Here is a 16,255-nt window from a genome sequence, read left to right on the forward strand (position 1 = left end):
AGCACCACCACCTCCGTTCTTCTGTACCAAGCGCCGCCATCGCCGCCCTTGTTAAACGCCGCCAACTTCGTTCGCCTCCACCAAGTGTTGCTACTGCCGCCGGATCCTGCCTCCTCGTGACACCACACAGAGGAATATCGCGTTCGCTGGTGAGTTTCCTCGACCAAGCACGGCGGCTGCCGTCACACACGTCAAGTGCGGCCATCTTTGTCCCCCTCCACCAAGCATCGTTGCCACTCGCCGGATCCAACCGTCTGGAACCACCAAGCTCCGCATCCCATCGCTCGACGCTGCTGCATATGCTCCGGCTTTTGTATCAATTTTAGCAACATTCACAAGAACTGCACCTCGTACAACCATGCTATACAGGAATCGTACAAGTTCACCAAACATCAATCTTGGCTGAACTTTGCATCCGCTCGACCAAGCCATGGTCATCTAGGTTTCCCTATGCAATGCAGCCTAAAGCCACCCACGCAACCGGGCACGCACTTAGAGCATCTCTTGTAGAGCCCTCAAACCCTCAAATCCTTAAAAATAATCGTTTTTTTTTACAATTTTCATCGGAAAAACGGCGTAGACTAGAACCCTTAAACCCTTAAACCCGTAAAAAAGAATTAGAGGTCCAACCCTCAAACCCCTTTTCCACCCTGTAGAAGTAAGGGTTGGGAGGGAAAACTGCCCCCAACCCGCACTCATTTTCCCACCTCGCGCGGGAGGCAGTTGGTTCCCCCGCGCGGGAGGAATCCGCCTCGGCCGCCGCCGCCCCTCCGCCCCCCGCGCTCCGGCCGCCGCCCCGCCGCCCCTCCGCGCCCCGAAAAGAAACCCTTCTCGCATACAAGCTTTTCTTCAAGCACATTGTGAGATTGAGGATGGAACCACTCATGGTCGGCTCCGGGATGATCTAGTAGAGCACCACTGGCATTTGGATGGGCGGCGCATTGGCCCATGATGTATCTTTGTTTTACTTTTCTGTGTCCTATTTGATTCGAACAATTGTTGTAATTTGCTCAAACATTGTTGTAATGATTTGAATGATTATTGTTTTATTCGGTGGTGTAATAATAACTAGAATGATTATTGTTTTATGTCAAATGTGATCGAATTTGTGATATGTCATATGATGAAATGTGATGAAATGTGTGATATATGAAATGGCAGTTTTAAGGGTTGGGGTTGGGGCAAAGACTAGAACCCTCAAAACCAAGCCTTATCCGTTATAAGGGTTGGGTTTGAGGTTCTAGTCTTTGCCCCTGTTTTTCAACCCTTAAAAATGTAAAAAATGTTAATTCTCAATCCTTAAAACTGGTGTTAGATTTAAGGGTTTGAGGGTTCCAGTAGAGATGCTCTTAGACCTCATTCGGTTACATCCTTTGTCAAAAGGATTGAATGGGATTTGAGGGGATTTTGACTTGTAGGGAATTAAATCCACTTCAATCCGTGCCAAAACCTCTTCACAACCGTGTCAACCGAACACAGCCTTAGGCGGCGGCGCATGCGCAGGTAGGGTTCCCCACGCCCTGGCACTCCTCCTCCTCGTTCCCTTTCCGGCGGCGGCGGATCTTCAAGCCCCCATGGCTGCCGCCCCTTTCCCTATCCTGGAGCCACCTTTACTCCATCCCGCCGCCTGTCTTGCAGCCCGGCGCGGCCCTGTAACTCGCCTGTGTCGCTGGCTGCCGCTGACCATCCATCCCGCCGCCCATCCTGCTGCCAGGCGCGGCCCCCAATCCGTCCATCTTCTGGCCGACGCAGCCCCACAAATCCCCCCCCCCCCCCCCCCCCCCCCACACACACATCTTCTTCTCCTTCTCCTCTGCCATCTTCTTCCCCTTCCTCTTCCATCTTCTTCCTTCCCTGGATCCCCTTCCTTCTCTTCTTTTCCTTGACCAGCCAGCCCCCTTCTAAGTCTTCCCCTTCCCTTGTTCATATTCTTCCCCTGCTTTCCATTTTCCCATTTTATTTACTAACCACAGATTCATGTTTTGCAGGTCTCGCTGATAAGGGGAACACCGGGAGGCCGAGTTAAAGGTATGAGCTGCTCATTGATTGAATGATGGGAGGCATGCTAATTTGTTCTTGTGTGCTGGTCTATATTGAATGATGCATGCTTATGTGAATTTCATATGGTCTTCTGTGTTGTATGAAATTTAGCATAATGTTGACATGTCTCAACTGGAATTAATTGCTTCAATTACCGAAGAAAACAAAAGAAGAAAGAGAAAACGGATTGTATTGACATGGATGTATGTTGAGTCAGTTTGTCTTTCGCTAGCATATCTTAGTACGCAGAGGGCACCGAAGAGTTTGGGATGCTTTTAGTGACGAGGAGTAGCGATAATGTCTTAGGAAGTATGTGTTGAAAGAAATGTACAATGGATCCAAAGTCACTTGCTACGATGAGTTATGACTAACTAAAATAATTTTTCATGCTCTGTGCACAATGTTGCGCGAGAAGTGTGGTCTTATTGATAGCATATATGTGATTGTAGAAGAAAGGGTTGCTATGTTTTTATTGGTGGTTGGACATGGTATTAAAATGAGGATCTTGCGTGGCACTCTTTCACTAAATGGGGAGTTTATCAAGCTTCCCAATCCATCTGTCGAGCCTCTGGATTATTACAAATGGAAGTGGTTTGGCAATGCATTGGGAGCACTAGATGGGTGTCATGTTGCTGTTTCTGTCAATTCGGCTGACCAAGGAAGGTATAGGAATAGAAAGCAAGCGATCAGCACTAACATGCTAGGTGCTGTTGACTGGAACATGAAATTTCTTTATGTTCTACCTGGCTGGGAGGGATCTGTATCGGACTCCAGAGTGTTGTGTGATGCAATGAGAAACAATCGTCAGGATGCATTTGTTGTACCTCACTACCTCAGGGTATGATTGTTTCTCCTGACATTTACTTTCTTGTCCATGTAATTGTTAGCTAACTTTAATTGGTCCACCATAGGAAAATATTACACAAAGCATATGCAATTCCATAGTATGTCATCCGAACAGGATTCCATATTGAGATTCCATGGCCCATTACCAGGATCATCCAAACATGTGAATTCGTATTCATGTCCATTACAGTTTCCGCTCCAAATTGGAAATACAACCAATTCAACATGGGGGTCTCCAATACAGACATCCGAACATGGTGTAACAACAAATGAGATCTGAAGAGGGGGGGGGGGTGATCTGGACTGATATGCAGGGGATTGGGTGACAAGCAGGGATCAACCCAATCCCCTACAACTAAACAAGGCCTAAGGCTCCTTCTCAGAAATTGCTTTATCCCCGTGTCGTGTCCCTATATCGGTGCTTCTTAGTACCCCTGTATGACAGTGTGAAGTGTTACTAATTATCACCGACAACTTATTATCCTTGTTTTTCGTTTTGTCATTGCAGCATACATTGTCTCCCCTATTTACTTCCCCACATTGACTATTCATGTATGTTCGATTTCAAATTCTATGTATCTAGACCATGTCGGAACAATCGTTAGATTTGCTTTCCGTCATAATTATTGGCAAAAAATTATTTTGCAATAACTGTTATGGTGGTGGACTATTATCTGTATAGTTTTCTAGTTCTGCTTGCTCTGATGAAGTAAGTTTGTTGCTGTTGTCAAGTTCTATATTTGTTCTAATTCGCAAAAAAAGAGAAGTTCTATATTGTTCTAATTCGCAAAAAAAGAGAAGTTCCATATTGTTCTAGTTGTGACCTGACTGACAATGTTCATAATTAAATATTATATTAATCGTTGTAGACCGAGTACCTTTGGTAACTAAGGGATAAGATTGTCCAACATTTTTTATGGCTGTATGTCAGTAACTTTCCTCATAGCTCAGGCATAATATGATTTATACACTAGTTGCTCCCTTCTTGTTTGTCGTGGAATTGTAACCAAATATAATTTCTCATCACTTTTAGCAGTCTTGCTTTTGGATATCTGGAGTTCTTAATATCCCTCCAGGAACTGTGCTAGGCCCATGTTTTTTAGCCACAATTTGCTCAGATCTGAATGTAACATGCTAATAAATGTCCAGGACTACCTGTACAACACGTGGGGGTTATGCATTAAAATCCTTGGATATATCCACCATCAATATTTGCAGTCGGGTTACACTCAGTGATAGATGGTTGGGAGATGAAGGGAAAATGATGAATTCAGTTTTGTTAATAGAAAGAAAATGACCTATGCTTAATAGCTGATTTAGCATTAGTTCTTCTGAGCAAGTTTGAATCCAAAATTCATTAGTTAGTGGTCCAGGCGAGGCAGTTAAAACGGTAGAGAGCTCCTGAAAGTTTCTTGATTCAAATCAGTTTTCTCACCAATTCCTGATGTTGCATCCAATTGAACTCTACTGTTCCATTAGCCATGAAGCTTTATTTTGCGAAGTTTGCTTCAGCACACTTATTCTGCTTGTGAATTAGATATCTGAAGAAAAACAACGTGTTTCTGCCTATTTGATTTGGGGTGAGTATGCACCTTGTATTTGATCTGCTGCTCGCCACTAAAGTATGCACCTTGTACTGAACACTTTGTAGTTTAATGCGTGGATCACTGTCACTACATCTAGTTTTCTGTTAAATCAAACACAAATGGGAAAAGGTTAACAAGCGAGCACCAGAGGACTAACATTGGTTAGTGGAGGCCTTTTGGACACTTATAGATTGACTCTCCGGCTTAGTAGAAGTAGAGCAACGTACTAATCACCATGGAATGGAATGCAGAAAAAGGCACGATGCATGAGTATGATTTGTTTTTCGTCCACAGTACAGTATTAATGTCTATCTGAGAGAATCCTTATAGTGACTACAGGTAAACTGTATCAAGCAAGATGGCCTTCTCATCAGTTTTTAGGAGAGTAAACATCAAAGAATTGATCTCAAATGTTCCGGTGTACACTAGCTCAACAGGTGATGAGGCTTTAGGCAGTTTGTGACATCAAAGTTTTGATTTTGTATCTTGTTCCTTTTCTAAACAAGTGGCCTGATCCTTTTATGTATGTACTTAATTCCAGAGACATCTGGGGGAATGAGCTTGGTTTTGAGGCGTTGGGCTACAAAAAAGACTGCTGGGTCAACAAAAAATGGCCGCGACTCTAACCCCAAGTATCTGGGTGTTAAGAAATTTGGTGGAGAGGTACCATCTTCAAATGCTCCTTATGGTTTTGATGTTTCTGTCTGTCCATGGCCTTGAACAAGATTAGGTGAATAATGACCTAAATGACTTAATCACATAAAAATAGCTAATACTTTTGATATTTTGGCATCTGCTTTAACGATACAATACATTGTAACATTGGTAGTTGCTGTACTCATCTCATTATTATAGCCAAAAGAAGGAAAATGATCTCATACACTGCTCTCCAACGTTTACACTCGTTTTACTTTTCCAGAAAGTGGAACCAGGAAACATCATCGTACGACAAAGAGGAACCCGCTTCCATCCTGGGAACTATGTTGGCATGGGGAAGGATCACACTATCTTCTCTCTGAAGGAAGGCCATGTACGGTTTGAGCGGAATAAGCTGACTGGCAGGAAATGGATTCATGTTGAACCTGTAGCTGGGCACACTCTCCACCCTGTTTACGCCGATGGTTCAGCCACTGCAGCTGACATGGAGCTACTGTAGTGTTGATCTGTGCGTGGGTCGCAGTAACAAATTGCTGATAGCTTCCTGGGCATGGCTCTGCTGTTTTGCTCCGACATGGATACCTTCGTAATTGAATTTGTTCCAGCAAAAATGTTTCTGGGTTAGGATTATCGCAATAAGCAACTTCAGTGTGTTTCTGATGCATTTTAAGTATACATTTTGCACGAGAGAGTGAAGGTTCACTTGTGTAATTTTTTTGTTCGTTTCCTGCTGCTTTTCCCTGAAACCGACAGTGTAACCTGCTGTTTGGTCTATTCTCAAGTTCGCATATATACTGACTTGCGATCCATTTTAGTTGCTGTTGCTGGCAAACCATATGAAAGCTTGCCACATTAACACATAGTAGGTGTTGTCTGCTGCTGAAGTTCAAGTGGTCATCTGGGAGGAATGGTATGGTATGTTGTAGCAGAAGCCTTGTGTTGCTGCAATATTTCTCTTGATCTCCATGATACTTCTTTCTGCAGTAGCTTACTCAGTAGGCAGCTAAAACTTTCGGCGAACTACATAGTGTGTTGGACGAATCTTCATGCTTCTGTTACTGGGCAGTTTCAAGATGATTGGTTCATGAGTTTTAACGTCGCCAGGTGTAATGTTTTCTGGTACAGTGCTAACGTCCAGATTTATGTCTATTTTATCTGCTTTTCTGGTGTTTATGGGTGTAGATAAACGGTTGTGTTAAGGCAGTTTGTTTCGAACGCTCGGCAAGAGAATGTACGTGGAAATTTATCAGAGCCTTGGATTGTTTATTGGGTTTGACACGGAAAACAGGTACAGTCTTTATCAAAGTCTAAAATAGGAACAGCTAGGGAAAAAAAGATGCATGTTTACAAAATTTGATTGTTTCATTTAGGTCAATTTAGATCTTTTCTCCAAACAGCCAGTGGGTGTAGAATGCCAGCGATTCTTTGGGCTTGTACTCAGGAACAGTGTGGCCAGATCCCTGAAACATGGTAACTTGTCAAAAACCCTCAGTCATATGGTAAACTCTTTTCAATTTAAGTTTGGTTTAGACACGGCATCGGGCAAGTCACTGAAGATGGAAAACCAATCTAATATGTTAGATGTGTCTCTACAACATTCTCCAGCTGGACTTTAAAGCTTGCTTACATACCTTTATGGTGAGGAAGGTGAGATTGCGATCATAGCCTTGTGTATATCTGCAGTCGCATAAAACAGGTAACTTAAAGCAGTTCAGATACACGTCTTTTTTTTAATGTTTTGTTAATCCTAACATGAAGTCCAAAACAACTTGAGGACCGGGTAACTCTACTTAATTAATGAGATGAGGCAAAACATTTGTCTCTGTTTCCAATTAAATATAGTGATAAAACCATGCATGTAGCTCCTTTTCTTAATCTAGATTGCTTTTGAATTCTCGCGTGTGTTCAATTTTCAATGGCTATGTTAGAGAGTGCTTGTCATGTATCAATTGGTGCATCAGATGGCAGATGTATAACTAAACCATAAATATATGTAAATGATGAACTCAATGAGAAAGATCTACAATTGTAGAGAAAAATGGTACAACATCATACCCAGCAACTTGCCCCCCAAAGTGCCATGGTCGCCATGAATCGACAACTCGGTAGCCTAATGATCTGACCCATGCCTCCGTTCCAGTGAAAGGGATACAAAGATCATGATCTCCACTGTACAGTTACACACTTATGAGTTATTCACAATAAATAAATAAATAAATTACACGCTTGTGAGTTGTAAAAGATGACCAATTTGTGACCCATAGTGCCAAAAATCCACAATGGAATATACCATACTTTTTAATATCTCCTTTGTAGCTTAAGCATTGATTTTCTCTGATGATTGTGTTTCCACCGTTCGTGTTAAGCATTCCAAATGGACAACTTTATGCCTTAAGCACGACACATGCACACCAATATAACTATGTAAGCATATGAATTAAAGGTTATTATGACAATTGACAAATATCCTTATTGGTAAGAACTAAGTCCTATTTCAGGTACCAAGAGTCTAGGACTATTGTCTGAACGAATTTGCTCACAAAAAATAGCAGGACTGAAGTTTGGAAGGGTTGTTTTCTCGTGAAGGTTATATCACGTTCTTTACATTGAATCGAAGTAATTTGGTATGATCTGAGACTTGTGCTTCACTATCCTATTCAAACATATTTTTTTTCCTCTTCCATAGCAATGACCCTAAGCACAAAATGTGTTATGCACAACCAATCTGTTAGTTTTTGCTTTAGTAGAAAAAACTGTCAGTTTTGCTTGGACAATTGAATGTATTATTATTCCCTAGTGGTAGTAGTTCAACCTGTTCTACACTGAATCTTCACGCAAATTTGATTTCATATATTAGTTGGTGTCTTCTATCACAGGAAACAAATTACTCGGTGTTAACATTGTCAAATGATCAATTTGCAGGTGTGCCCCATACCTGTAAATAAGTACGCGATATTCCATAGCTGTGAATCTTTTGTGGTACTCCACCATGCTGCCTGTATCATGAGTGTAGTCTATTCTTGCAGTGTTCAATTCCCATGATCCAATTAAGCTTTTCTGATGTGTCATTTCCGATCGAGGATCGAGGTTGTTCCCGACAAACAAGAGGAGGTTAATATGTGCCAATTTCAGGATTGAATTCACACTAATTTGCCTCGCATCAACCAATCAACCATCATACCGGTTTGGCGTGAATGGCAGCTCTTACATCTTCATCATCCAGCCATATAGTGGCAAGTTCATCACTCTGTTAGGACATGCAGGTCACTGTTATAAATGAGAGGACCAACCATGCTTAAATAAATAAAGAGTGAATTTTGTTTTTTACCCTCTATTTTGACAATTTTGACACTAATTACCCCATTTAGTGAGATTTCATTCGTTTTACCCCGTTTAGGAAATGTTCTGTCACGATTTACCCTTTTTAAAACTTTGCGAGCGTTCTGTCACGTGAATCTTTTTTCCTGTCTATTTTTCTCTCTGCTGAACTGGTCATCACAACTTCTCCCGACCAGGCCTGACCCGATGAACGTCGCTCGCATCACATCCAACATACAATGTCTGACTCGGCCGCGCGCCACACTAGCCCCTAATCGATTGCATTGTTGGCTCAGACCCGACGTCGAGTACTTTCCGATAACGACGATACGCATCGACGAACGACGAAGACGAAGAAGCAAGCCGACGTGATCTGACCGATCCACCCGTAGTGCAAAGCTAGCTTCTTCTAGCTAGTCTTGCTCTTGATCAATCAGGCTTCGTAGTTGCCGCAAGCAACACAAAACAACACACGTACGTATACAACGGGCAGCCGGCCGGAAGCACGCAGTCACGCATGCGTAACCGATGTATTGTCATACGAACGTATTGTTCCAGATGATTAATACGACCCATGGAGTCTGTCGACTCCGTCAAGCTCGCCGATGTCGGCATTGGCGTATGTATGCATGTATGTGACATCATCATGATATGCTTAATTTTTCTTTCTACTTTGACGACATAGCTGGACGCTATCAGCTTGTGATCAATAGATGTCGGGTCTATGTCCCTCTTCATACCCTATTTCACATGATTTTGACCATCACTATCACAACAATTTGTATATCCTGAAATTTCTCGTGACTCATGCATGGACCGATGAGGTGTTTGATTGAGAGAGTTAAGATGCTTATTAGAAGATCATGTGTACACGTGTCATCTTTCCAAAACTGAGTTATGCATTGACCGCGACGCGAATGACCTGTATTGGGGCGATCATATCGGGTCGTCCGGGTCGGGACAAGCTGCGAGGACCGGTTCAACATGGAGCAAAATAGACAAAAAAAAAACCTGTCAATTTGGCATGCCACCTGAACGTGACAATTGACACTCACAAAATTTGAAACAGGGTAAATTGTCGCAGAACTTTTGTTAAATGGGGTAAAACGGATGAAATCCCGTTAAATGGGTAATTACTATCAAAGATGTGAAAACATAAGGTAGAAACAGGAATTCACTCATAAATAAATGGCCTTAAGGCGACGCTGGCCGAGGGCGGCGCAGCCAGCGGGCGGCCACTTCTGCCATGGCCTTCTTGGCTGGTGAAGATGGGTGGTTGGGGGTGTACTTGAGGTCAGGTACACGACGCAGGATGACGACGCGACGGCTTGACCAGATCTGGACTCGGCACGACGCACTCGTCCTGGATCTAGCGTCGGGTTCGTGGTGGGTGGCACGGGTTGGGCAGCGGCCTGGAGTGGCCGTTGCTCCGGCCGTGGGCGGCAACACGGGGAGGTCCAGCGCATGGGCGGTGGCCTTGGCGTGGCGCTAGACGGTGGCTCTGCCCACGGCGATGGCCGGCTTCTACTCTGGTGTCGGTTCGTCTGCGGTCGTACCGTGTCGACCTTCGCTTCATCTCCTTGTCGTCCGATATCTACTTCCGTCAAAGGGCTGACCCTCTCGCAGCTGCGGTCCATCGCTCGTTTCGCGTCCAGTGCGGCAGGACCGACCTCGTCTCGCGCATGATGTCATAGGACCGACCTCGTCTCACGCACGGCGCAGCAGGACCGATCTTGTCTCGCACACGGTGCCGCGGGATCGAGCTCGTCTCGCGCCCGGTGCTACAGGACGAGTCGATGGAGGCCAGTTTTGGCCGACCTATTTGGTATCGACGCTGGGGGCTGCCCAGGGTGGGAAAGGCAGGACCTTTCCGCTCATTTCTTTGATTGAGGTAGCGGCGGATCTCGTATGAGGTGGTGCCTAGGTCTTGGATGTCGGGGCGGTGGCCCTGAAGGTTGGTGTGCGGTGCTCATGGACAAATTAGCCCGTGGCTTGGTGCTACCCGGTGGCCATGGCCGTGTGAGCGGCGTGGTAACCGGGGTGTGACGATCGGTGGCGGTAAGTGTTGATCGGGGTGAAAACCTGTTCTTTCTTCGGACAGACCGGCGATGACGAAGCTTGTTCCCGTCTTGAAGGTATCGTCGTGGCTCTTACCACCCGTCGTGCTGTTTTAGGGCAAACTCTGATACTCGGATTGGACGGTAGCAATGCTTCGGTGCCGCATCCTTGTTGAAGGTGCCGCGTTGGAGCCCACGGTTCGTCGTATGCGGCTTCATTTCTTCACGGTGGCGTGTTTCGGGTTGAATCCCCGATTGCTTTTATAGTGCTAGGGGTGGTGTTGCTGCGATTAACACCTATGTATCTTGTCTTGGGTGTGTGTGCGTGTGTTAAAGTGATGTGTGTTTGTATCGGATTGTTGTCGTTCGTTGCTTTATATATGAAGCGAGACGAAAACTTTTTTGTGTAATGATGGAAAATGAAAAACGCAAATTGAAAATGATCTACACAATTGGCATCGATGAAAGCTTTGACAAAAATAAATAAATCCCATATCTATATATAATTTGCATACCGTGCATGGAAGTGATCTACCGCCAAGCTCGGGCCACAAGGTGACACGTCCTCTGCTCACAGGAAGACCGAGAGGCCATGAAAGCCCCGCCATCCTCTTCCTCACTGGGAAAGGCCTCTCTGTTTCACCTAGCTTTCTGAAGCTTGATGGTAAGCTGCTGTTCACGAACACTGTCTCTTGGGCTTCAGGGTGGTGGTAGCATGGTGCAAGAATATTGTACTTGTTCAGGTCTTTCAGTTCCTGCAGATGACAACACAAATTGATGCCTTACAGAGTTTGGAAGCTCGCGCATTTGCTTGTTGGTTTAGAGGTTCTGGTACGTGGACATTACCCAACGGACTCGATCTATCTTTTCTTGGCATGCATCATCAACTTCTCCCCAGAATGTGCCATGGCAAGCAGCACTGACATCCTGAAACAGGGCAAACAGTCAAGTCATTGTCAGCTTACTATCTGTTCACAGATGAGACTACTTGCAGCACCGACAATTATGCACAAACACCTCAAACAAGTCGGTTGATATGAGACCCATCCCATGTGCAAACGGCACAAAAGAGTTTAAATCGTAGTCTGCGTCAGTTGCTCCATTACCAATTAGATAGCCCTGGATGCAAGCATTAACCTCAGACTGTAAGCTCACACACACAAGTTTGCACGCGCAACTGAATGGCGACGAATAAAATGTCAGTGGGAATGACCTTCAAATTGATTCTTGGCTTCAGAGCCTTCTGTGTCCCTGCAACGACGTAAGGATGATGTAAGAAACCTCTGATCTCAACCATGAACAGTCTACTTGCTGTGAGTGACAAAAATCCACCTTTAACAACTTCATCAACAAGCGTAGGAATGTATATCCCTGCGTATGACTCTCCGGAAATGTAGAATGGGTTCGACTGAAACTCTGGGTATAACTCGAACCACTGCAAAAATGAGTAAAATCATCATCGTTTCTTCTATTATGTAGTGCAAGTTACTGCTACTGAAGCAAAGATTACCTTCAAAAGGAAGGTATGCGCATCGGCTGCGGTTTTCAGATCACCTGTTGTGTAATCCGATTTGTTCAATGAATATGACATCCCAACACCGGCAGGGGAGTCCAGGTACATCATGCTTGAAACCTAGTTAGTTTAATGACACATTTATTCAATCACTTGGCATGGGAAAAAAAACAATACTGCTCGTTTTCTGCCAACATGGGAACTGATTCGGGTTCTGGTAAGACAGATATAGTTGGACAGTCATGTTCCAAAGTAGTCTACATTTTTAGCGTAGTTATGTGGACAAAGGACAAATTTAGCAGAGCCGAGCTAGACTAGTAGTCGTAAATTTTGGGCAGGTTGCTGCAGGGTAGGCCTGTGCTCCTAGGCTTTGTTCAGGTATGCGGATGGATTACCTTTGACCAACTATAGGGATTGAGCTGCAGCTTGGGCAGTCCTCCGGGGGTGCTTCCATGCTCAAAGTTGAAGGGGCCTGAGCAAAGAAGAGAGCACCGGCCCAAAATCACAAGATAACACAAGAAACTAGCCGTGTCCGGTCGGGACGAGAGGTGAGAACAAGGTCAACCCCATCCAAACCATTCTCGTAGACGAATCCGTCGAAGCTGGAGCAGCCGGGGCCGCCGTTGAGCCAGAGCACGACGGGGTCGGCGGCCGGATCACGCTCCGACAGCACCAGGTAGTAGAACAGCCTCCTGCCATGCCTCTCGTCCACGGTTATGTACCCGGCGTAATGTTTGGACGGGAGGGCGCCGTCGAAGCCCGGGAGGTGGGTGACGAGGTGCTTCTCCGGGGCCGCGACGGCGAGAGGGATGAGGGGCAGCACGAGAGCGAGGAGGAGGGCGAGAGAGGGCCAGGACGCCATTGATGGATTTGAGGCCCGCGGTAGGAGAGGTTTGGTAAGACGTTGGTGTCCGTTTTATACTCCTACAGAGCAGTGGCTGAGGCCGAGCACCAGTGATGGAGGAAATCAGGGGGGGAAGGTGATTGGTTGAGGAAGTCAACAACGTAGCTTTACGTTAATGTCCTACGTAGGTCTAGCATTTTTGAGTGATGGAGCGGCATGTGGCCGTGCTATGCTGGTGAGACCATCCACGGTGTGAATGCAGAGTAGGGCCCTTCAAAATGTTAGGGAGGCTGCCAAGGCAGTGCGTAAACACATGGTCGTCACATAATCTGTTTGTCATTGGCTACGAGACTTTTTTTTTAAAGCTTCAATCATAGAGCAATTGTTCCACGGTATCTTCATTAATAATAACAATTGCTCTGAAATCTTGATGATGGTGGGGTTGATCGGACCTTCGAACATGGTTGTTTCGACCACTCTCTCATACAATGATGTAATCAGATGGATTGCTAACTCTATGCATGAATCTTGTTTCATTAGCTTAATCAGCTTTTAATCAGGCATGAATGTCTCTTCTTTATCAGGGTTTATCTCGGCCAACCCACTGGCGCACACCAAAACAACGTGTGTTTGTAAGGCACGAGTAATTTTTATTAAAGGCATTGAAGAATTGAACTCACGACCTCAAAGATCTGATCATGTGTTGCTAGCCAATCGAATAAACGCGTCCTGCTAATTCATGGACAACATAAATATTTAAGTACATATTGTAGTCTGAGATTTGAAATATTTTTTCTTGTTTATTGATTCTTTTCAAACTTTTCAAAATAATAATAAAAGTTACAAACTGCCGAATATTTTTGGAAACATGTTCTTTTTAAATCCTGAACATTTCCAGAAAATGAGAATATTTTTTTGGAACACACAATCACAACTCGAAATGAGAACAATTTTCGTGATTAACAAAAAAAATTATAAAAACTTATTTTTTTATTAAAAATACGAACATTTTAGTTTATTAATGATTATTAAAAAGGGGAATATGTTTTGAACATTCAGAACAATTTAGAAAATATTTTTTAAATGCGAACATTATTTTGAATTTTTTAATATTTCAGTAATTTTTTTTTCAAATTTGGAAACAATTAAGTGACTTTTTTAAACATCCTTATTTTTTGGAAAATATAAATATTTTTCGGAAAATGGTAATATTTTCAGAATTTTGAATATATAAGTTTTCATTTTGAAATTTTGAATATATTTTTAAAATTTAAATTTACAAAATATTAAGAAGGTAAAATAAACTTGGAAGGAAAAAATAAACAAAAAAGAAAAAGAGAAATGAACAAAAAATAAAAATAAAATAAGCATAGAAAAATTGAAAACGGGCTGCCCTAGTCTTAGACACCCATGATAAGTTGTGACTATTTACCGTATCGTGCAGTAAATAGTGTTTTTCCAGCCATGTGGGTAGAAAAATCCATGGACTGGGTTCGGTGGACTATAGCGTACGCGACCCACGTATGAAATTATGGACAAATCGTTTTCCGTTTTGTAGCAAAGGACACACAAAAATTTAATACCACTTTTGATAGATTTTTTTTCATGTGTGAACGGACCAGAAAATAGAGAAACACACCTTCCTTTAATATTAGGTATAAAAGTAAAAAACTAAAGTACATAGAACATCAAAGCCATCCAATACCAGTTTTATAGTACATGGAACTAAATTACAAGTTTTGTATTATCGCGAAAGTGATCTTCTCTCCTTAATTATGTTTAGCACCTACTTGAGTTACTTGGAGCCCTTCTTTTAAAATAATATTTCCATATAATCAATGATGTCGGTGCTCTTCTAAATATCTCGTCATTCTTTGCCAACGAGATGCTCCATGAGGCCATGATAATAATCTGAGTGGCAATGTTAGTAGTGAGATTGTCCATTGCAAAGATGATATTATCTATGTAAAAATACCTCTATGTTTAGTTGGTTTGATAGAACACCAACATGACATAGCAAATTCACAATCCAAAAATATATGATCAGTTATTTCTGGTGTAATCTCAACACATAATGCACAATTATAATCCTCTAGATACATGCCTCTACTGCGCAACATGTTTCTTGTGCTCACTCGATCATGTAGGAGTAACTAGAAGAAGATTTTGTGTGTGAGTGTGCATGCAGTTTTCCAAATTAGCTTGAAGATCTTATGATCATGGTTTGGTTCAATGATCCTCCTGTACATTTTGATGGAGGAATATTTGAGAGTAGACCCTCCATAGGACCATATATATCTTTCAACAGTAGCATTTGTAGTGTTGAGTTTCTCTTGAAGTTCATTAAATTTCACAAAAGCTTGTTGGGAAAGAGGCATATGGAATAGCTGGCTATGATCACTAAGCTCAAGGGCTTTATACAGGGTGAGTTCTTTGTGGATTACAAATGAGTGAAGTTCACGATACTTGCTATGGAGTGGAGTATCTTGCCATTTATCATACCATAAGAAAATAGTGCTTCCATTGCCTGCTTTGCAGACAACTTGCTGCTTGAATGTTGGAAGGAGTCTGATGATGGATCTCCACCAAAATGAACCAACCATCTTATCACCTGGTAAACTGTCCTGGTAATGAGTTTTCCCAAATGATGTTGAACCATGGGGTGTCTGCTTTATTGAAGAATTTGTGAAGGAATTTCATGAGCAGAGCTATGTTATGAAAATGGATATCCAAGACTCCAAGACCACCATGAGATATAGGTTTACAGACTTGGTCCCATGAAATGAGTGCAATACCTCTATTAATTGTTCCATATTTTCTCGAGAAGCAATTCATGATGTATGTGTTGATTTGTTTGACCACTGTATGTATGTATGGATCATCAGTATCCACATAATGAAGGTTGGCATACTAGAGAAAACTGATTTGATGAGAATGAGCTTGTCTCAAGTTGATAGAAGGGTAGAGGAGCCTAACAATCTATTTTCAATTTTATTTAACATGGGCACATAGTCTTCCACTCTTGGTTTGGCAAGTCCTAATGGTATGCCCAGATAAGTGTGTGGGAAAGTTCCAAACTTGCACCCCAATAAGTTGGATAACATCAACATCTTATCTGCTCGAGTGTTGAGTGATATCACGATAGATTTGGCACAATTCACTTTTAGTCCAGTATATTGAGCATAGTGAAGCAACAAATTTTGATATGTTTAAGTTGTGTACTGTCAGCCTTTGTCACTAGTAATGTGTCATCAACATATTGAATAATAGGAAAATCAGTGCATGAACATGAATGAGTGGTGATTCAAACAAGGAATTATGCATAGCCTCATTAAGGATGGATTGTAACATGTCTACAGCAATCACAAAGATCAAAGGGAAGAGAGGGTCCCCT

At 43.0% G+C, this 16,255-nt stretch overlaps 2 protein-coding genes across 6 annotated transcripts; one reads left to right on the plus strand and one right to left on the minus strand.

Moving 5' to 3' along the window:
* Nucleotides 1-1,438: 1,438 nt before the first annotated feature.
* On the plus strand, nucleotides 1,439-5,921 carry LOC123426443 (50S ribosomal protein L27-like). Of its 5 annotated transcripts, none has more exons than XM_045110285.1 (5): nucleotides 1,439-1,503; nucleotides 1,989-2,028; nucleotides 4,803-4,909; nucleotides 5,014-5,135; nucleotides 5,392-5,921. In XM_045110285.1, exons 3-5 carry the CDS (start codon nucleotides 4,831-4,833, stop codon nucleotides 5,626-5,628), a joined length of 438 nt encoding a protein of 145 aa, XP_044966220.1. In that variant the 5' UTR covers nucleotides 1,439-1,503; nucleotides 1,989-2,028; nucleotides 4,803-4,830; the 3' UTR covers nucleotides 5,629-5,921. The 5 variants fall into 5 exon arrangements, with proteins under 5 accessions (XP_044966220.1, XP_044966222.1, XP_044966221.1 ...); XM_045110287.1 differs by having other exon boundaries at nucleotides 1,465-1,503; nucleotides 4,812-4,909; XM_045110286.1 differs by lacking the exon at nucleotides 1,439-1,503 and adding an exon at nucleotides 1,582-1,714.
* Nucleotides 5,922-6,361: 440 nt separating this feature from the next.
* On the minus strand, nucleotides 6,362-12,942 carry LOC123426442 (serine carboxypeptidase 1-like). Its single transcript, XM_045110284.1, has 13 exons — nucleotides 12,594-12,942; nucleotides 12,413-12,489; nucleotides 12,015-12,137; nucleotides 11,837-11,939; nucleotides 11,718-11,755; nucleotides 11,522-11,623; nucleotides 11,351-11,431; nucleotides 11,020-11,259; nucleotides 8,311-8,376; nucleotides 8,065-8,186; nucleotides 7,185-7,298; nucleotides 6,761-6,806; nucleotides 6,362-6,589 (listed from the first exon to the last, which is right to left on the minus strand). Exons 1-13 carry the CDS (start codon nucleotides 12,877-12,879, stop codon nucleotides 6,506-6,508), a joined length of 1,482 nt encoding a protein of 493 aa, XP_044966219.1. The 5' UTR covers nucleotides 12,880-12,942; the 3' UTR covers nucleotides 6,362-6,505.
* Between the last annotated feature and the right edge of the window lie 3,313 nt (nucleotides 12,943-16,255).

This window comes from Hordeum vulgare, chromosome 2H, assembly GCF_904849725.1.
Source record: "Hordeum vulgare subsp. vulgare chromosome 2H, MorexV3_pseudomolecules_assembly, whole genome shotgun sequence".
Classification (NCBI taxonomy): Eukaryota; Viridiplantae; Streptophyta; class Magnoliopsida; order Poales; family Poaceae; genus Hordeum; species Hordeum vulgare.

What these genes read in the sequence shown, in the direction of transcription:
- LOC123426443 (XM_045110285.1), top strand. Translation starts at nt 4,831, where the DNA reads ATGGCCTTCTCATCAGTTTTTAGGAGAGTAAACATCAAAGAATTGATC. An exon ending in GGTGTACACTAGCTCAACAG is followed by an intron (nt 4,910 to 5,013) that starts GTGATGAGGCTT and finishes ACTTAATTCCAG; the next exon opens with AGACATCTGGGGGAATGAGC. An exon ending in TTAAGAAATTTGGTGGAGAG is followed by an intron (nt 5,136 to 5,391) that starts GTACCATCTTCA and finishes TTACTTTTCCAG; the next exon opens with AAAGTGGAACCAGGAAACAT.
- LOC123426442 (XM_045110284.1), bottom strand. Translation starts at nt 12,879, where the DNA reads ATGGCGTCCTGGCCCTCTCTCGCCCTCCTCCTCGCTCTCGTGCTGCCC. An exon ending in AGCCAAGAATCAATTTGAAG is followed by an intron (nt 11,624 to 11,717) that starts GTCATTCCCACT and finishes GCTTGCATCCAG; the next exon opens with GGCTATCTAATTGGTAATGG. An exon ending in TATCGCGTACTTATTTACAG is followed by an intron (nt 7,299 to 8,064) that starts GTATGGGGCACA and finishes GTAACTGTACAG; the next exon opens with TGGAGATCATGATCTTTGTA.